We start from the raw sequence: 20,516 nt of genomic DNA on the forward strand, positions 1-20,516 counted from the left end.
TATAGTTTTTTTTTCTTAAATATCTTTCCACATGAAACGAAAGACTTTAAAATAATACTCCCTCCGTCCCAATTTTATTGTCCACCTTACTATTTTAGTTTGTCCCAAAATTATTGTCCACTACCAAAAATAGATATACGTTTTTACCGTATTACCCTTAACATTTAATAAAGTAAACATCAATAATTATAAATACACATTTCCCATTGTTTTTAAAAAAGGGCAAGATGGTCATTTTATTCAAAAAGACAAAACTAATGATTGTTTTTCTTAATCTTTGTGTTTTTTTGTTTGTGGACAATAATTTTGGGACGGAGAAAATAATAAATAAATAAATAAAAATAAAAATAACCGTACACTTTAGCAACGAAATTCACCGACCAACACCAAAATAAACATCGGCGGACTTCAGCGGTAATCGGAAAACCGTTGGCGGCCGCTAATCTATTCAATAAACTATTCCGCCGTTCTTATGTATGCATACAGTGCTTATATATGGGTTTTATCGGGTTTCCGAGATTTTTCGGTGAAATAGAAGATAATGGCAAGGAATCACATTCACAGCAGTAAACAGATTTCCACAAAATCAACAGTCCTGTTGTTGTTCGCTAGTGTTGTTGTTGGTGGCGCATTGATTTTCTATTATTTATGGGCTTCTTCTTCTTCCGCTGTTTATACCTCAGTTCATTATAATTGGATTCGCGAGAAAAATGATCTAGTAACCCTCCCAAATTTCTCCAACGAGACTAATAAGGTCAGATAATTCCCCACTTTTCGAAATTTTTTATTTTACTTTATTCATGTAATTAATGATGCTCTAAAATTGAACCTTCCATTTTGCATACATTTTTTATTTCCCTCTTGATATTTGTGTTATGGTCTTGATATAGAATCATCTAATTAGTAGTGTATTGAAAGTTGAAACAAGGATCTCTTATTTATTGTAACTTTGTATTGTAGATTGCAGAATTTAAAAATGAGAAGCATAAAAATAAAATCCCTGAGAGGCTACTATCAGGAAGTTTTGCAGATTTAGACGCACCAGAAACCAAATGGGAAGAAATGGCACCGGCACCTGTGCCACGTCTTGATGGTGCTTCAATACAGATCAATCACCTGTTTTATGTGTTTTCTGGCTATAGAACCCTTGACCATGTAACGCAATCATTTATATAGCCTTTATGCAAAAGCAAAACCCATATTCGTTAAATTTGAATTTGGTTGTAGGTACATTCCCATGTTGATGTATACAATTTCAGAAGCAACAAATGGGAAGAAAGCTTTGGTACACCAAAAGAAATGGGTAATTCTCATTTAGGAATGGCAAGCGATGGAAGATATATATACATCGTCTCGGGGCAACGAGGTCCTCAGTGTCGAACTCCTCCCGTCTCTCAAACATTTGTGCTGGACACTCAAACAAGAAGCTGGGAGTCTTTTCCACCATTACCACAACCTAGGTTTTTATTTATTTATTTATTTTTTAATTAAAGTTGAATGGTTTGACCTAATTTAATTCCCATTCCAGGTATGCTCCGGCGACTCAAGTTTGGAGGGGTAGGCTTCATGTAATGGGTGGTGGCAAGGAGAATCGGCATACACCAAGCACGGATCATTGGAGTATTGCGGTGAAGAATGGGAAAGCTTTGGAGAAAACATGGAGGAATGAAGTGCCCATACCCCGTGGTGGTCCACACAGGTAAACCATGTAGCCCATTTAGTTCGTCAAGTCAATTAGTCAAAAGAGAGTAATTAATATTTATGTTTGTTTGGAATTTGGATAGAGCTTGTGTTGGTGTTGGTGATGCGCTGTATGTTATTGGTGGTCAAGAGGGTGACTTTATGCCCAAACCAGGCTCACCTATCTTCAAGTGTTCACGCAGGCATGAGGTAGGTAAGAGCTCTTCTCTTGTACTACTAGTATTGAACAAGTCATATCAAGGTAAAACTGAAGTGTTGTTCAAACTTCAATCCAATTAATTACTTTTCAGGTAGTTTATGCCGATGTTTACATGTTGGATGATAAGATGAAGTGGCATACATTGCCACCAATGCCAAAGCCCGATTCACACATAGAAGCTTCATGGGTAATTCTAAACAATTCCATTGTCATTGCTGGAGGCACAACCGAGAAAAATCCCATAACAAAACGAATGATTTTGGTTGGAGAGCTCTTCCAATTTGATATTAACTCAAAGGTAGTTGATTTTTTGTACAAAAAATTGTTTTGCAACTTTGATCTTTATCTGAGATTTTTGTAATGTTTTGGTCCGTTCCAAGAGAAACCTTTTTGGGCCCAAAATTAATTATACTTATGTCAATGTATACAGAAATGGGATGTGATTGGGAAGCTTCCTTATCGTGTAAAAACCACACAAGCAGCTTACTGGAATGGATGGTTTTATATCACATCTGGTCAGCGAGACAAAGGACCCGATAATCCACAACCAAAGAAAGTCGTGGCTGACTTATGGCGCACAAAATTGAGCGACCTTCTTATACACTAAATTTAAACCTTTTTTTTCCTTTTTGCACATTATAGTTTTCACTAGTTAGCATTTAATCAAGTGTGTATCATTTGGTTCCCCCATTTTGAATCATAGTTTTTTTTTTTGGTAAAAAAAAAAAAAAGGCTGTACAAGGCTAAAAAGGTATGCCGGTTGTTTTTTGATTGGGCATATCATGTTTACTTAACAACACAAGTGACAATTGTAAATGAAAGATAGAGCCAATTTTGAGATTTTTCATCTTAGTAGAGGAGCATAAGGTGCTGGGCATGGAGATTGAGAGAGATCTGGTAATTCATTTATGAGATCAACAGTTGCCTCCAAGCATTTGTTTAGTATTCTCTTCTCACACCTCAGCAGCTGTGTTGCTACTCGTTTCCTTGGATCGATATCACATTCTCCCAACTGAATTTCAACATTCCTTGGTTAATTCCCATCTAATTTAAAATTATTGCCAAAAAAAAAAAACAACATTATTAAATATTAGAGATTACCAAGGCTTCATCTTCGCTTAGAGTGGTGGGGTAACCAGACAATCTTTCTCTGAAGTAAGTAGCTAGTTGGTTCAAAACAGCATGTTCCATACAAGGGCTCACCTGGTAACACAGAAATAGTAAAGGGACTGAAACTGTAAATTAGGATTTATTGAACTAAAGAAGGACTTACGGGACATACAGGACCCTGAGAGGATATAACCGACTGCATCTCTGAGGGATCTGAAACATAACCCAGCCTCATATATGGAAGCATATCTAAAACAGTTTCTCTTTCCTTCCCCACATTAACCTAACAGAGACAGGAAAAGTGTATCTATCAACAGTCGATCTCTTTCAATTACAGAAACTAACTATGGAGCTGTTTTTTTTTTCTCAGTTAAATCTTGTATAGGTAAAGTGGCTGAATAGGTAACAATGCAAACCATCTAAATGACCATTTTACCCTTTGCACTCCAACAACCAATTTTCACAATATTCATCAGTTTTAATAATGTGAAAGTAGTTGGGAGGAAAAAAGAGGTAAATGTTTGGTGTCTTAATACATTAAGCCAGGTTTTTTGGCTTAACCATTTAAAAAGAAGCAAGAAGGCCAGCCCATAAGCATATAGGTTAAGTGAGTTGTACCTGGAAAGTTTGTATGGTCAATTTTCCATTTCGTTGAGCAACCAATCTCTTTTCCTGGTATTGAGGATCCTCTGTGTTCAATGCTGCCTGGAAGCAACAAAGGTAAGAAGCAAAAAAAACTAAATATATGATTATGATTATGATTATGATGACAAGTTGAAACTTCACCTCCACCATCAAGCGATCATAAGTGTTATCTTCATCAACAAAACCATAATTGATGAGTAATTTGGAATTAGGTTGTGGCCCACACCTACATATATACAAAATCAAAATGTTTCTACTTTCTTCTGAATATAATCCAAAACTAAAAGGAAGATACATAGTATTACATACCATACTACAATAGACTGTCCGGCTATATATGGGCGATCAACAACCAACTGGACAGCTCCATCCTCTGCAGCTGTTAACATCGCCTTGCAATTGCTCCTATACCCCAACAGAGGAGGTCCAAGAGGAACCAATGCAAACCTTCTTGCCAAACTCACTTTCTGAAATTTTACACCAACCATTGCATACTTAATAACAGATACCAAGGCATAGCACATATACAAATAGTAGGCAAACCTGTAAATGCACCACACAAGATTGAACTGCTACAAAAGCTTGTTTGAATATCTCAAAAGAAAAGGCCTCTGTAGGGATATCAAATGGATATTGCTGCTCAAACAAGAACCAAAAAAAGGTTAATCAGAGTCAGTCAGTCGTGTGACATGAAGAATCCAAATCTACACAAACAAAACTAAAACCATTCCAAGTAATAACTAAAATGAACAAGGAAAAAAAAAACTAAACAACCTGAAATAGGGATCCAGCCATGAACCAGACAGTGTCAAGCTCATTATACTCTTTTCTGATGCCTTCTGCTCTTTCAACAACTTCAGCCTGATAGGGAGGGATGTATGTGTAATGTGTTAGGGGTGTATATTCTTAAATTCAAAACTTAGGATAGGAACAGATAGATACCTTTATTGGACTTCCTGTAAGATAATTGAGCTCAGATTCAGACCATAAGAGTGGTGATTCAACAGCTAGCTGTCCCCTACCACGCTGACGATCAAGCTCTTTGATATATGGGTACCAGAAAGATTCTTTTCCTTGTTTTTTCTCGTACATTAGATACAACGCAAGGCAAGCTAACTCTGATAGTTTGTTTGTGGTTAACAGTTCCGCTGCAACATAGATTAGGAAGAAACGTCACTCATAACAATGATCTATAAGACAGAAGGAGGAGGGTAGTTTATCTGACTATTACTCAGATGTAATGACGTATCTAGATCATGATCAAGTTGTGTACTCAATTGAGTGCATCAACTAATAATGCCAACCATACGCACATCCAATAAAGAAAGCCTTAGTAAAATTGAACAGCATCTTACCGACGGTTTCATTCCCCAAAACTCTCTCGAGTGTTACAATCAGCGAACTCGGAACAGAAAATGCAATATCACCTGCCTGCATTACACATAGCTAGATCATCAAATAAACTTCAACTAATTCAGGCAAGAAAATCAACACAGCAACACCTGCCTGTAAATCCTCGCTTGCAGCGACGTAATGAATGGAAGGATGTCGTGAATCATACGCCTGCCTGTCTTTGAGAACTACCTTACACGGAGGTAAACCATTCTTATGCATCCAAGATTTCAAGTCTTCCTCCTCTTCAAACTCTTTATCTTTCTTGCTGGCAACCGTGGGAGAAGACGACTTCCCGGAGACAAGTGTATCGGAGCTCGATGCCAGACACATGTTCCGACTCCGCCACCGAAACGAACGACGAGCATTATGCTGGTAATCTCTCGAATTTATGAATGCTACCTTAGAAGGAACGGAGACAGGGCGATTATGAGTGGAGGAGTAAATTGGATTGAAACTGAATACGCATTTGGTTTGTTGTAGATAAGCGACGTCCATGATGATGCTATTGATCTGGTTCAGTCAGAAGCCGGTTGGAAAAATGAAAATTAGGGTTAGGGCTTATGAGATTGAACAATTTGTAAGGCAAATTGTGAAGATTTTGGTGGGTCTGATGGGGATATTTTGTTGGTAGCGTTCAGTTGTGTGCAGGGAGGAGGATAAGGAGAAGCTACTAAGTGCTAACTTCTTCGGCAGTATTTATCATTGGAGGGAAATCTAACACTGTCTTCTCCACTTTCTTTTAGTTTTTTTTGTAAAGGAAACAAAAACAGAAAACCATCTTCTCAAACTATTGTATCAACATTTTATTGTTCAAAATATACTTTTAATTCTTGAAAAAATAAAAAATGTTTTATAAAACTTTATGAGCCTAAATGCAAGAAAGAGTAATGTATTTGTAATAATTATTTCTTATTATATAGACAAAATTACAAAAATGGTCCCTGTTGTATGTATTTTTTAGAGTTTTAGTCAAAACCACGACTTTTTTGGATTGGTAGTCCTTTTGAGATGGTTTGTTTGTGATTTTAGTCCCTCGGTAAATTGAAATGACTATAATGCTTTTCTGATTTATTTTTTATGTTTTTTATTTAATTTAAATAAAAAAGAAAATAAATAATAAAGTTGGGCCCATCTCTCTCTATCTCTATTTCTCTCTCTCAAAAAAAAAACACTGAACACACACACATGATTAAATTAAACACATACACAAATCACACGTGTACACAGGAGGTGGATAAACAAACGAGAAAGAATCGAGTTTTTTTGCCTCCGCCATTTTCCAGATCATGGACGGTATAATTTGGTGTGTATGTGTGTTCAGTGTTGTATTTCGCTTGTTGGGTTTTTGGAACTCGATTCCAAAAATAAAAACACTCATACACAATCAAATCAATTTTTGGGGATGAACTCATATACACAAATCGATTTCGATTTCAGGGTTTTTTTGTTTCAAAAACGATTTGAAGAAACACACCTAAACCACAAGCACACAATTAAAAAAACCGGGCCACATTGTTATTGTTGTGAAGCACTGATTTGTGTAGAGGAATCAGACAATGCCACTGCTTTCATTTTTTTTCATGATTTCAAACTTTTGATGCGAAAATGGAGGCACAGAAGGTTGGCTCTTGTAAATCGGAGCATACACAAGGTCATTATCATACTCGTTTGCATTTGAATCGTGGATGAAAGATTGTAGATTATACTCTCGGATTCAGGAATTATTTGAGATTCGTTCTCATTACCTTTCAATCGAACCAAAGCAACATATACTTTAACCTTCTTATCCACCAACTCCATCGTCATCGTTGTTAACCCCAATTTAGGTCAAATTTGAAGCTGAAATCGACGAATTGATCGATCCAAAAAGAGGAACAAGTTTCCAACGCCATTGATTCCGGCATCGAACCCGAATCACCACCAGTACCACCTATTTCCCCAAGTCCCATTGTTTATCAAACTCGCATCATTCCCTTCCAAACAATCCAAACGAAGAGAGAGAGAGAGAGAGAGAGAGGCCCAACTTTATTATTTATTTTATTTTTCATTTAAATTAAATGGAAAAAACATAAAAAATAAATCAGAAGGGCATTACAGTCATTTCAATTACCGAGGGACCAAAATCACAGACGAATCACCTCAAAAGGACCATCAATCCAAAAAAATCGTGGTTTGGACTAAAACCCCATAAAAATGCATACCACATGGACCATTTTTGCAATTTTGTCTGTATTTCAACTTATTTTTTACTCGAACATTATATTTATTAAAAAAAAAAAAAAAAACTTTTTTGCTATTATCCTAACGGGCATCCTGCAAATGATCAAATACGAAATATGTATGAAGTATGAATAAAAATTATAAAAATTCGTCAGTGTTTTTATTCTACCTTCTCTTGAACTTGAAAAAATTGGCAGCTTTAAAATCTTTTTCTTTCATATTCATTATTCAAGAATATAAAATAATTTTCATTTTCTTTTCTCTATATTCTCCAAAATAGAATGTAAGCAAACATAGTTTAAAGTTAACTTGTTATATAATACTCCGAATTTGATTGCATAGAAAATCTGATAAAAATCTTTACGTACTCACAAATGAGGCTTACAATACATTCTTACACTGCCACCAACGCAGTCCTACATTAAACAGAATTACATTATACATATATACCATACACTCGGTAGGCACAAACATATCATCACATGACATACCATAAGTTATTAAATTTCTGGCAATAACAAATACACACACAGGTCTTTTTTGGTTGGTCTAAAAACACATGCTAGCTATTAATATTGATATACCCATAAGATTTAAAATTGTTGGCATAATATGAAGAAAAAAATTGTGATGGTTTCAAAGTTCATTTATTGAATACAAACAAAAACAGAAAACAGAAGAAGCTAATGAAAAAAAGAAGTGGTGTGGAGTAATAAAGTTGGGTTGGTGTCTTGTAATGAATCAAGCAGAAGCAGTGAGCTGTGAGTTGTGTGTTTCATCTCTCTTTTTACCTTTGCTGATTTTGTTAGCACCTTGTTGTTGTTGGTCTGCCTTTTTTTGTGCTCTAATGAGGGCCCGCCTTGCACGTGGACGCATCTCACGGACTTGTCTAGGTGGCATCACATACGGTTGAAGCGGCTTGTCCCCAAATGGGTGCTCGCTGTCCGGGAATATTCTCAGCTTAAGATCTCTGTCCTGAAAATGGAATGGAATTAGTGATTACATTCCATGGAGCATGTCATGATTGGTAATCATTAAAATAAAATTGTTAAGTACTCAGACTGACATCGCGAAGTTTATTTCTTGGGAGCATGCGAAGGACAGCTTTGCGGATGACTTCTGTAGGATCCTTGGCCATCTGGTCCTTTAAACTCCTTTCTTTCAGGTGCCCAATATACCTGTCACATCACTTCACTTATTATTATTCTGAAAACAGGTTTACATAACATAACATTTTGTCGGATGTAAAATAATAATGTTAGAGAAAATGATAAGTACCCAGTGTGCCATCGGTAAAATTTGTCAGTAAGTTTTCTCCCAGTGACAGCGATGTGTTTAGCATTAAGGATAACACAGATGTCCCCATCATCACGATTAGGTGCATATGTAGGCTTGTCTTTTCCTTGAACCACTGTTGATATTTGTGATGCTAATCGCCCTAAAACCTGTATTATTACATTTCCCATTAACATTTCTTAATCAGATTGTCAAATCAACTTTTACTCAAACACACAAACCTGGCCCTTCGCATCAAACACTCTCCATCTCAATCCTTCCAAATTGATGCGTCTTATACCAGCAACTGCTTTCTGCAACATTTTCAATTTCTCAAACTCCCAATTTAACTAACAAAAATACTATTACTTTTCCTTTCCAAAATCAACTTGTCTTATGCTTCCCAATTGACACTTTACCAACCAAGAAAAGCTTAACAATTGATCATCTAAAACTCATTTATTTGTCATGGATTAAACTCTCATTATTTATTGTATGATCGGAGAGGATTTCCAAAATTTCTATTTGTTCATAAAACTTCAGCTTTGAACCTTGAATTCTATCATATGAAGCAGCTACACTCTGTCCCAATTTCTTTTATTTTAGCACAAAGATTTAGCTTGTATATTACTTAGAATTGCGTAACTATGTAAAACCAATGGGAATCAATACTACAGATGGATGTTTCACATACTATTAAGCTTAATCAATAGATTTACGAAAAAAGGGCATAACAAATCAAGCCGGTGTAGTACAGTGTATTGTGTACTCTAAAGAACTCACAATCAAAATATTCAAGGATATTTAAAACGTTTAAACTAAAGGTTGCAGAAGAAAGTATCTAAGTATTGGACATCACATACAAATTACATTCAAACAATATATGAATTTATCCAACGAATATAGTTAGAAGATAGGGAAATGAGACAAGTGTACCTTGAGGTTGCCACTAAAAGCCTGAGGTGCCACCGACATTTTATAAAACAAAATCTGGTTGACCTAAAACCCGAATCAAGAAGAATCAGAGAAGTGTATGATTAAGGGATGGAACATAAAACCAGCTAAAACCCTAGGGATTTCGACTTTCGAGTGACGTATGGAAGGCTCTGTCGATTTGGGTATTCAGGGGAGAGAGCCGATCGTATATGGGAAAAGGTCAAAAATGTTATTTTACTTTCAAAGTTGAGCCTAGAAAATAAATTAGTATATTTTTTTAAGCCCATTACCTTTCAAACGTTTTTGAGGCATTGGGGCCTTGAGGCCTGTTTCGGCGATTTGGTTTGTAATTGTAAATGCCCAAAACAAAATTCAACTTGAAAAAAAAAACAACGACCCAATTTACATTCTTAATTTTGGATTTGGTTGATTCAATATCATGGTCCAATTATTAAACACGGTGATAAAATGATTAGGAAAACATTAAATACGAGACGTAATTACTTTTAATATAAGATATTTATTCATAAGCATTAAGCTTTATTTTAAATTATTGGTTACAGAATCGTAGATTTCCCAACATGTTTTTCTTTTGATTGACTTGTGAAAGAGTTGTTTTATCCTCTTTTAAGACACTGGAAGGAGTGGGAGGGATGACTCCCTCACTTACTTTTGGTGGGCCATACCCTTCTATCCCTCACCTAAAAGCCAAGGACTAGGAGGAAAACCTTTCCCTCATTTTTTTTATATATATTTTAAATAAAATTTAATTTTTATTTATAATTTTTAAATTAATATCAAACATAAAATTTAATTAAAAATAGAAAGCATTTCATTAAGTAAAATAAAAATTACATTAACCCTAATATTTAAATAAGTAGAAATCCACCCCCCCCCCAAAAAAAAAAAAAATCAAACAAACTACAACATAGTAAAAATTATTAATTAATATCATAATTTTATTTAAACCTATATACATCACTCGGAATCATCGTCTTCTTCCTCGCCTAGATCATCTGCATCATTCTCCCCAGCGTCACTCTCGTCGTCAGAATCTTCACTCTCAACGAACATATCAGAATTCTCGTCTGATTCGTCAAACAAATCATCATCGTAAGATAACTCGTGTCGGGGCTGAACATGAGCCCTATAAATGTACTCCACCAAATCAGCACGAAGGGCCTGATGAAGGTCGTGATTGTGTACTTCTCTTCTATTCACCCTATACTCTTGTGTACCAACGACTGCTCCTTCGACATTTGGCAAAACTTCATTTTCGTTGTATCAGCAAATTGCTCTTCCTTCGTCTTCAAGAATCATATTATGCAATATGATACATGCATACATTACATGTTGTAACCTTTTCACCTCATATGACCTTGCCCCGACCGTTAGTACTTGCCAACGTCTCTTAAGTACACCAAATGCTCGCTCCACATCCTTCCTAGTTGACTCTTGCGCCTCTTTAAACTTTTTCTTTTTCGGGTCGTTAGGACATGTAAACGATTTTACAAAAACAGACAAGGGAGGATATATACCGTCAGTAAGATAGTATCCATGCTTATATGCTACCCCATTTGCTTGAAAAGGTACATCGTGTGACTTTCCAAGGTAGATATCGTTGAATACAAGCGACTGGTCTAGCACGTTGATGTCATTGTTTGCACCAGCTGGACCAAAGAATGCATGCCATATCCAAAGATCATGTGATGCGATAGCCTCTAGAATAATCGCCGACTCTTTGTGGTCGCCTCTCATGTACTGACCACGTCATGCGTTGGGGCATAATGACCAACTCCAATGCATGCAATCGATACTACCTAGCATTCCAGGGAATCCATAATTGCCTTCATGCACCGTATACAATTGGTGGATATCGTTGATAGTTGGTTTGCGCAAATATCGTTGCCCGTAAACCAAACAGATCGCTTTGCAGAACTTGTACACAGAGTCCCTCACGGTACGCTCTGACATTCTAAAATACTCGTCCCATTTGTCTGCGCCCATGCCGTATGCTAGCTGACGAATTGAAGCCGTGCATTTTTGAATGGAGAGAACCCTTTTTTTCCCCTTGCATCCATTTTCCATTGGAAATATGGAAAACGACCTTCCAAATCGCCAACAATACGTAAAAATAGTTTCTTCCTCATCCGGAACCGACGTCGAAACTTTACAGCGTAAACGACGTCATCTGCAAAATAATCTTCTATAAGACGATTGTGTCTGGCTTCGTGATTTTTATGTAACGACGGCTTTCTTAGGTTAGGTCGTGCACGTGATGTTTCACCAAGTCGGTTTTGATAGTATGCAACCGTTTTCGCCATAACGGAACCGATAAACTTAGCCTCCTCTACTATCGTCAAATCGGATGATGAAGATGATGACATTTTGAGTAATATTTTTTAGAGAGAAATATAGATTATGGTTTAAAAAATGATAAAATGTGTGAGTATTTATAGATTAAGAAAAGGAAAGGAAAAAATAATATATATATATATATATATATATATATATATATATATATATATATATATATATATATATATATATATATATATATATTAACGGCTATATAGCCGTTTGAGTATAAAGTAGAAAAAAAAATTGCAGTGGCCAATAGTTGGAAGAGAGAGAGAGAGAGAGAGAGAGAGAGAGAGAGAGAGAGCGGGACTCTCTTCCCCCGGTAGCTTCCCGCGGTTCCTTTCCCGCACCCACGGTGCAGTGTGCACAGGTGTGGGATCGGTTCTCTCGCCCTTCCCTCACCCCACTCCGTCCGGCCTAATAAATGAGGTTTTTTTTGCCACGTGTCATCTTCATCTTTATTTTGACACTTGTCATTTTATGAGAATTTTAGAAATTTTATTTTCCACTTTTCATTTTTTAAGGATTTCCATTTTCCTAAAATAAAATTCAATAAAATTGTAATGAGTTTTATAAGAAAACAAAATCATCCTATTAATTTGGTAATAAATTCTCATAAATACTTCAAACGATTTAATTTATTTTGCAAATTTTCAGAAAATTACATTACATTCTGTTATGTAAAGTATTACATTATAAAATATTTCATATTTATATATTGATATTAAATTTTTATTTTTAATAAACTCGTGTAATACATGAGTCTCACACTTAGTAACTATAATAATAAAACATTTCTAAATATTTTATTAATAAACAAATTTTGTCGTAAAAAAATAAAAATAAAAATATCAGTTTTTCTTTGCCTCAAGAGTGTTTAGGTCAATAATAGACTTTTGTGCAAAATTTGGCACCAACTATCATATCTTCGTAGGTTGGCCATACAAGTTAGGATGTGTTAGACACATAATTTTTTTTGTTTTGGAAGATTTTAGCTTTTAATCTTTTAGAAAAAAGCTCGAAAAAATCATTAGAAACTTCTAATTTTTAGCTAAAACAATAAACTTCAAATCTAAAAACTATCATTTAATAAAAAAACTTTTTTATAATTTTATAAATTGACTTAATTACCATTTTTTAAATTATGTGTGTTTTATATGTCTTTTTTTTTTTTTTTTTTTTTTTTTTTTTTTTTTTTTTGTAATTTTACATGTTTTAAAAGTCTCTACCTACTTTTGTCCGAACACTCATATACAAATAAAAACTACAGTTCCAACTTTCAGCTCCTAACTACCACGTTTCAGCTAATTTTGCCGAATCTCCACTTAAAATAGCATTTTTTTAAGTGGACCAAAATATAAAAGAAATACCATAACCAAAATATTATGGTAAAAGTTATTTAATCCTCCTATTAGTAAAATCTTAACTTAAATTTTATCGTCAAAGTTTTTTTAAAGATGACCAAAATATAAAAGAAACTACATACAAAATTTATACACATACAACCCAACGTACATATGATATGGGAAGTATATTTCTACTGAGGCCGCGTTTGGTTGGCATAAATGAATTAAATTCGAGAGAAAATGATTTAAATTCTCTCGAATTCATGCGTTTAGGTGGATTTAGAGGAGGAAAAAAGATTCATATAAAAGAAAGTGGATTCCTTCCAAAGTTGGATGGAAAACATTCATTCTCGTCAAGAAAATGACAGATTACAAAAACATTCTTTTACTTATCAGAAAACCATTCACCACCACTGCCACCACCATCGTTACCACCACCACCATCACCCGCCACCACCACTACCACCGTTACCACCATCGCCGACACCACCACCACCATCGTCGGCGCCACCGCCGCTACCGCCAATACCACCACCACCACTATTATTGCCACCATCGTCATTCCCACCACTCATCACCATTACTATCTCCACCACCACCACCACTACCATCACACATCACCACTACCACCGTCGCCGCCAATACTCTCACCGTCGTCGCCGCAACCACCACCGTCATCACCCTTCATCACTGTCACCAATGCCGCTACCACCATCACCACACCACTGTCGTTGCCACCCACCACCCACCAATAGCACCACCGCCACCACCCACCACCAATGTCACTGTCGTTGCCACCACTGTCACCGCCACTACCACCGGCGCCACCATCACCTGTCACTACAGTCATCACCATCAACCGTCACTCCATCGTCACCGCCACCCACCACAACCACTGCCACAACGACCTAAATTTTACTATCTTTATAACTTATATAATGTATCTTTACAAAATAGACAAAAAGAGTAGTTTTGTCATTTTACATGGATTTAAATTCCATTTCCTACGAACCAAACAAAATCTGAATTTAATTCCAATTCCATTTCATGTCAATCAAACAAGATATGGAATTTGATTCAAATTCCAGCAAGATTCATTTTCCAGTTCCAAGTTCCAATTACAATTGCTTCAGAAATATTATGCAAACCAAATAGCATCTTAATGAATTTATTTATCCACATTAAATGTATGCATTACTAATTTGTACGATAACTGCAATGATCATGTACATTATGTTGTTTTTTATTTAAAACATTCACTTTATATATATATATATATATATATATATATATATATATATATATATATATATATATATATATATATATATATATATATCACGTATCCTTGTGATATGTTTCTAACATGTGTTGTCTAGTTTGAATTGTAGTGAGCTCATACATTGGATTGTATAACCAAAATTAACCATATAAACAAGCATATTAAAGAAACGTACAAATATAGTAATAATATAGTAATAACCATTAATTTCCAATTGGAAAAAAAAGCTTTTAAAAAAAAACTATATCCACCTATTGAGCAAGTATCATCCTTTTCTTTTCTCCATGGGGGTTTATGAGCAACTTTTGTATTTTTTTATCAAAAATTGTCCCGTTTCACCGGTTAAATGTAGTTTTTTATGAGGTGGCAATCAAACGTGTAATAGTTCATTCTGGAAACTCTTTAAGCCCTTCCACTCTTAAATGTGATGACCATCCATTAAGCGGGAACGAAGTTGAGCATAGGGTTAGGCTATCCGGTATCATCGTTAGTGAAGAGTATGTCACGTCATTCCACCACATGTTTACTAGTTTTGGGGTCAGTGTGTGTGTGAGAGAGAGAGAGTCCTTCTGTGAAAGCAACAAGACAACCACTAGGTTTTGGGGCAGTGTTCACAGGTGGAAACCCCCCTCAACCTTAGCTTTCATGCGTGAAAGCCCTTCCATACCGGAAGACCTTACGCATCAATCAACCTTATAGAACATCGATTTACGTACACTTATCTTTAATTTTATACAATGCATGTTTGAAAACCCTGATCCTGATCCTAGAAGAAAGATCTTAGTTGCATAATAGCTTCCAGTTCATCAATGGCCCTTGCTGATGTTGATACAACGTTGGCGGTGGACGTGCACTATTCAAGCTTCTTCCTACCAATACGAATTACCAAACCTTATAAGCTATGTAGAATCCCAAATCTTAATGTACGTACATTGATGTGGCTTTCATAAATATGTACTACAATTTTGCTTTATTTCTTCATGAAGTTATAAAGGAACCAATCCACAATGTTTAATTATTGTGTTCCCAGCATGCAGTTCTATGTAGGGATAAGACTTATGATGTAGTTGAAGTGTCTGATATAATTCGTAAATCATGGTTTTGACATTGGGGGAAGGATTAACTCGTATATCGAACATTATGAATACAAGGTGCATGAATGGCTTCCAGATGAAATGGATATTTAAATGAAGATGATGAAATGATAGTCATTGATCAGAAAAGGTGAACAAGGGGTTAAAGGAACCAATAGAGGTGAAGGTTGAAAAACAGGTAAAATAGAGGCGAAGGTTGAATCTGGTGCTTTGTACTTTGTGTAGCATTCTATTATTGACATTTTACTTTGTGACAATGAACTTTTTGTACTACTATTTTTGGTATTCTACTTTGTGAAAAGTAATATGTACGTGAATTAAACGTAAATGTAGAAATGTTCTTGATAGCAATGTTCTTTTCATCTTTGTGTACTTAGTAACAATTGTAGCATTGTACTTTGTGTAGCCCCGTCACAGACTAGAATGCACTACTTTGTGCAATGTAGACTTAATAACCAATTAATAGCATTGTCCTTAACAGCATTTGTTCTTAACAACATTTGTTCTTAATAGTGTTCATAATGGCATTTACCGGTTAATAGCATTGTACTATTTGTAAGTGATTAGACCATAGCGCAGATTAATTAACAGAAGAATAATTTAAAAAAAAAAAAAAACAAAAACATAAATTTACCAATGTAAACGCCTAACGAACTAAAGATCCAAACAACTTCATAAGAAAACAAGGAAAAAAAAAGATAGAACTTTTTGTTAGCTAGTTTTACTATTTTTTGTTATAACCTTCTGTACAAACAACAGCATAGCACAGACAGGGGTTGCTGTCATCTCTCTCACTCCCGGGTATCTGCTCCAAAGACTTCCTTCATCTTCAAAGTTTGCATCACAAATATCTCATCATATGCCTTCTTTTGTTTAACATCAACATAACCTCCCGTTTTCAAAACCTGCATATATCATTTTTTCAAAACAACCGTTCCATTTGTAAATGTGTAGATGCTGTTTCTTTCTTACCAGCATCTCAGAGAAAAACATTGCACTTTCTCTCTTTGTTTTCTCCTTCAAAATCTGACTCAACTTTACAACTTCATCTTTCTTGTGTGTGAAGCTAGAGTGCAGGTAACCCCCAACACTTCTGCATAACAAAATAAATAATACATCCAAATGAGTTTTTTTTTTTAAATAAAAAAATTGATTCGATGTTAGAAAAAAAAGTAGAACACTAATATATGATCATCAAACTTACTTTGTTAGAGCCGACCAATTTTCTGCAAAATAAAAACATGATTTCATCAGAAGATCTCTAGAGAAAATAAATATATAAAAAGTTGCATACCATGTCCTTGGTTTTGTAGGTGTGACGAGCTTGGCCCCTGCCTGGAAACAGATTGAAGATTATCCGATTCTTGATCATTGATTGGAAACATGTCTTCACATGAACTTGTGGGGCCCTCTTGGTTGGCCTTTGATGCAGATTGAGTTGTTGGCGTTAATGGAGCAATTATTTCTGCTTCATTTTCTTCAGCACTTTTTAGCATAATAGCAGCAGCAGCAGCATCACATGATCCTATTCCAACCCCAACCCCAACCCCATCATCAGCAACTTCTATAGCTGCTTGCAGCTGCAGTTGCTCCACCTCAATTCTGGAAATGGCAGACCTCAAATCAGATGGAAAACCTGCATTCACTGATGAAGGGACAAATTTAATTCCTTACATTGCAACTTACAATATTCAAGAATGAATTAAAGAAAGAAAGAAAGCTCACAAGGAATTATAGGTTGGATGAAAATATAATCACAAGACCTGGTCCTACTCCTAGTGGTTGGAACTTTGGTTCTTTTGGCTACAAGATCGCTTGCATTTGTGACCCAGTCTTTATACACCCTGCAACCAAGATTGAAGAAAATAGCATTCAGAATTTCTAATAATATATCATCTTCTTCATTTATTTATTTTAGAGAGAAAGAAAGTATGAAATACTTAAAGTAACTTCATTTGAATTTGATTGGGCTTCTATGCAAGTTGACACATAATTAGCAGAACAAAAGGATGACATCACTCACACGTTACGAATGACAGTGACATCATCATAAACACATTTGCGCTTCCTTGAATTTGATATTGATGCCCTAATAACGCGCTCTTGGACAGCTGGAGTACGAACAACCATACTATCCGATTTATGTTTACCTGAAATCAATTCAACCAACATTTATTTATTTCATAAATAAATACAAACCTCATACGACATATATTATGTTGATTTCAAAATAATAAAAAATTACCCGAAACAGAGGGACCTTTCGACTGAGGTGTCACGTTAACAGCAACCGACAATTTTTGTGGACTAGGTTTGACCGTTATGTTATCATCCATCAATGTTTCTAAAACTGATTTCTCTTCTTTCTCCCCAGTTGTACACTCCTCTTCATCTTGATGCTTATCGTTTCTATCTTCAAATGTCATGTAGTTATCACAAGAACTTGTTTTCCTCCATTCTGGATCTTGTTCAAGAAAGGGTATTTTGGGAAGAGTTACTTCTTCATCAGGCTCATCAAGTTCCATGGGAGCCAGGCGATCCTCCAGGGAGAATCTTGTCCGAAGATTCTCGGGGCTTGCTTCTGAGTGATGTCCTGTTTCGTCATTTTCCCATGCATCTGTATCTGTTTAAAGAAAACAATCATACAAATACAACAACTAGGTTAACATATCTCCTACCTAGATTACACAATTAATAATAAAAAAACATGCACTTGAATATCTTACCAGGAAGAACAATCTCTAGATTGGATTTCACATGGTGTCTGTGATTTTCAAGAAACAAATCAAAAACTGATAGAAATAAATGCTGCAAAACAAAATTGAGAAATTCAAAAAGTAACGCACTCGCTGCTGCTTTCATCTTCTACAACTTGAAGATCAAAAGCATCCAGTTCAAAATTTTGTGGCAGGGTAATTGAAGAGAATTCTGCACGCATAGCATCAATGAAAGTGTTGGATTTTTTTCTACTAGAAGATTCTGGTGCATCCATGGCTACAATGTTAGTTTTGGATCTTTGACTTGAAGGCTCTGGTAAGCACATGCCACCAACGTTAGTGTTGACTTTTTTCCTCCCTTCAAGATAGACTTTCATTTCATACAGGCTATGATTGCAGTCAATAAGCAGATACTCGACTTTCTTGGAGTATAGTCTCGTCACTCCTAGTAGAAGAAATCCTAAGATTCTATATGTTACAACTGGAACTTGGTCTACCAATATTTTATCTGAGTCAAACACAAAAAGAAGCATATGTCAGAAATATTAAATATATAAGAAATAAAAGTATGGAGCAGTTTCAAAGTAACAAAAGTCCATGACAAAGATTGCAAGGATAATGAACAAACACTTTTCTACAAGGTTGAAAAAGCAGGAAAACCCCTTTTTAGGGTCAACATATAATATTGCCTAAATTTTCAGCAACAAACTTGCAAGTTCTAAAACATAATTCGAAGATACAATTTCATACACGATTTTCACGACCCAAAATTTGTGGGGCAACAGAAGATGGTTCATTTTTCCCCTTTATAAAAGTGAGAAATGCATCAAATATATGGTGCTGACTTTGAAAGCAAACAGTCAAAACAACAGTCACAAGTAATGAAGAAAAAGAAGAGTCGAGTAACGAAAATAAATCTTCTTCTAGCCGCTAACCAGTTAAAAAAAACCCTAGGTTTCAAGCATACAAACAATCGAACCCCCAAACGATTTATAGATTAAAATAATCGCATTTTTTCTAGAATTTTTTTTTAAAGAAAAAACTGAACGGGTATTAAACCATCAATGGAGCACAGCAAATAATCATATGTATGGCCTTGGTGTTGAAATATCCACCATCATTCGCAACTCTCAGTACGGATGAACAACAATAGTTACCGACGTTAAACGCAAACGAACCAGAAATCAAAATTAGTAAAAATAAATGAACCCCGATTTAGTTTCTGCAAAACGCTGAAGAATTTTTTTTTATCGAAGAAGTTCACGTGATTTTCATCTTACTCTAATTCCTGTATCTTCAATGAAAGACAAAGCGACACAGAAAATTAAACCGACAACTAACCGACAGAAGAACTGATGTTCGTCTGTTGAACAAATTCTTTCCTGATACGATGCGGAAAGTGAGCAGCCATCCAAACATGTCCCAAATCCACCTTCTTATTCCCCATTAACATATGTTTGTATATCGTCCCCATTTTAACTTAAATACACTTGATCAAAACCCCTTCTCTTATAAATACACATGTAAACAAAGACGTAATGGGATTTGTGGTTTGATTATCACTCTGTGCATCTGAAATGGAAATGAAATGGTGCGTCTACTACTCTGCAAAAGAGCGATGAGAGAGGAAATGGTGGTATAGAAATGGGGAGGGAAGAAGAAAACGGTCGAGGTTTTGAGCGTCGCAGACAAGTTTCCAATTTTAAAAAGAGAAAATCAAAAATTTAGACACATTTAACATTTTCATGAAAGAGTCATTAATATGTGATGACAAACACTGTATTTACGTGGGAAAAATACTAATTTAGTAAAAATCTTTAATTACCTATCAAAAGTCAAAAAAAAGTCAAAAAAAAAAAAAAAAAAAAAACTAGCCCACGAAAGACTAAGATTCGACTACTGTTTCGTTAACTCATCTACTGTTTCGTGTTATATAAAAACCTTTATTTTGTACGTTCTACAAAACCATAAGTTATTTTAAAACCTACGGTTTTCTTTAATACAGTTTAGGTAAAAGCTACGTTTTTTTAACTACATTTTTGATAAGAAAGCTATGGTTTTATTTTTATTTTTATCTTTTTTAATAGAGAGTATTTTTTTTTAGAGTTTATTTTTTTTGTTAAACTTGACTACTTTTGATTATATATATATATATATATATATATATATATATATATATATATATATATATATATATATATATATATATATATATATATTTTGAAGATATAAAAC

The 20,516-nt window shown here is 35.1% G+C and overlaps 4 protein-coding genes across 5 annotated transcripts; 1 reads left to right on the forward strand and 3 right to left on the reverse strand.

Annotated features, from left to right (window-relative positions):
* Window positions 1-406: 406 nt before the first annotated feature.
* On the forward strand, window positions 407-2,745 carry LOC145097957 (kelch repeat-containing protein At3g27220-like). The gene is made up of 7 exons (XM_079035636.1): window positions 407-754; window positions 961-1,155; window positions 1,228-1,460; window positions 1,529-1,699; window positions 1,785-1,890; window positions 1,992-2,198; window positions 2,331-2,745. The coding sequence occupies exons 1-7, from the start codon at window positions 542-544 to the stop codon at window positions 2,505-2,507; spliced, it is 1,302 nt and encodes a 433-aa protein (XP_078891762.1). The 5' UTR covers window positions 407-541; the 3' UTR covers window positions 2,508-2,745.
* Window positions 2,591-5,818, reverse strand: LOC145097956 (Rubisco methyltransferase family protein). 2 transcript variants are annotated; one of them, XM_079035635.1, is made up of 11 exons: window positions 5,158-5,818; window positions 5,011-5,082; window positions 4,598-4,803; window positions 4,430-4,516; window positions 4,199-4,291; window positions 3,965-4,122; window positions 3,797-3,881; window positions 3,629-3,715; window positions 3,183-3,293; window positions 3,002-3,103; window positions 2,591-2,912 (listed from the first exon to the last, which is right to left on the reverse strand). In XM_079035635.1, the coding sequence occupies exons 1-11, from the start codon at window positions 5,543-5,545 to the stop codon at window positions 2,745-2,747; spliced, it is 1,557 nt and encodes a 518-aa protein (XP_078891761.1). In that variant the 5' UTR covers window positions 5,546-5,818; the 3' UTR covers window positions 2,591-2,744. The 2 variants fall into 2 exon arrangements, with proteins under 2 accessions (XP_078891761.1, XP_078891760.1); XM_079035634.1 differs by having other exon boundaries at window positions 3,174-3,293; window positions 5,158-5,817.
* Window positions 5,819-7,833: 2,015 nt separating this feature from the next.
* On the reverse strand, window positions 7,834-9,705 carry LOC145097958 (Ribosomal protein L13 family protein). Its single transcript, XM_079035637.1, has 5 exons — window positions 9,482-9,705; window positions 8,788-8,859; window positions 8,549-8,715; window positions 8,337-8,448; window positions 7,834-8,245 (listed from the first exon to the last, which is right to left on the reverse strand). Exons 1-5 carry the CDS (start codon window positions 9,518-9,520, stop codon window positions 8,012-8,014), a joined length of 624 nt encoding a protein of 207 aa, XP_078891763.1. The 5' UTR covers window positions 9,521-9,705; the 3' UTR covers window positions 7,834-8,011.
* A 6,458-nt stretch (window positions 9,706-16,163) lies between these two features.
* LOC145097959 (sister chromatid cohesion 1 protein 2-like) lies at window positions 16,164-19,985 on the reverse strand. The gene is made up of 10 exons (XM_079035638.1): window positions 19,623-19,985; window positions 18,411-18,789; window positions 18,291-18,328; window positions 17,810-18,187; window positions 17,588-17,714; window positions 17,290-17,408; window positions 16,859-17,209; window positions 16,769-16,790; window positions 16,537-16,657; window positions 16,164-16,469 (listed from the first exon to the last, which is right to left on the reverse strand). Exons 1-10 carry the CDS (start codon window positions 19,753-19,755, stop codon window positions 16,356-16,358), a joined length of 1,782 nt encoding a protein of 593 aa, XP_078891764.1. The 5' UTR covers window positions 19,756-19,985; the 3' UTR covers window positions 16,164-16,355.
* Between the last annotated feature and the right edge of the window lie 531 nt (window positions 19,986-20,516).

Source organism: Lactuca serriola, chromosome 4 (assembly GCF_051521515.1).
Source record: "Lactuca serriola cultivar US96UC23 chromosome 4, Lser_US96UC23_V15, whole genome shotgun sequence".
Classification (NCBI taxonomy): Eukaryota; Viridiplantae; Streptophyta; class Magnoliopsida; order Asterales; family Asteraceae; genus Lactuca; species Lactuca serriola.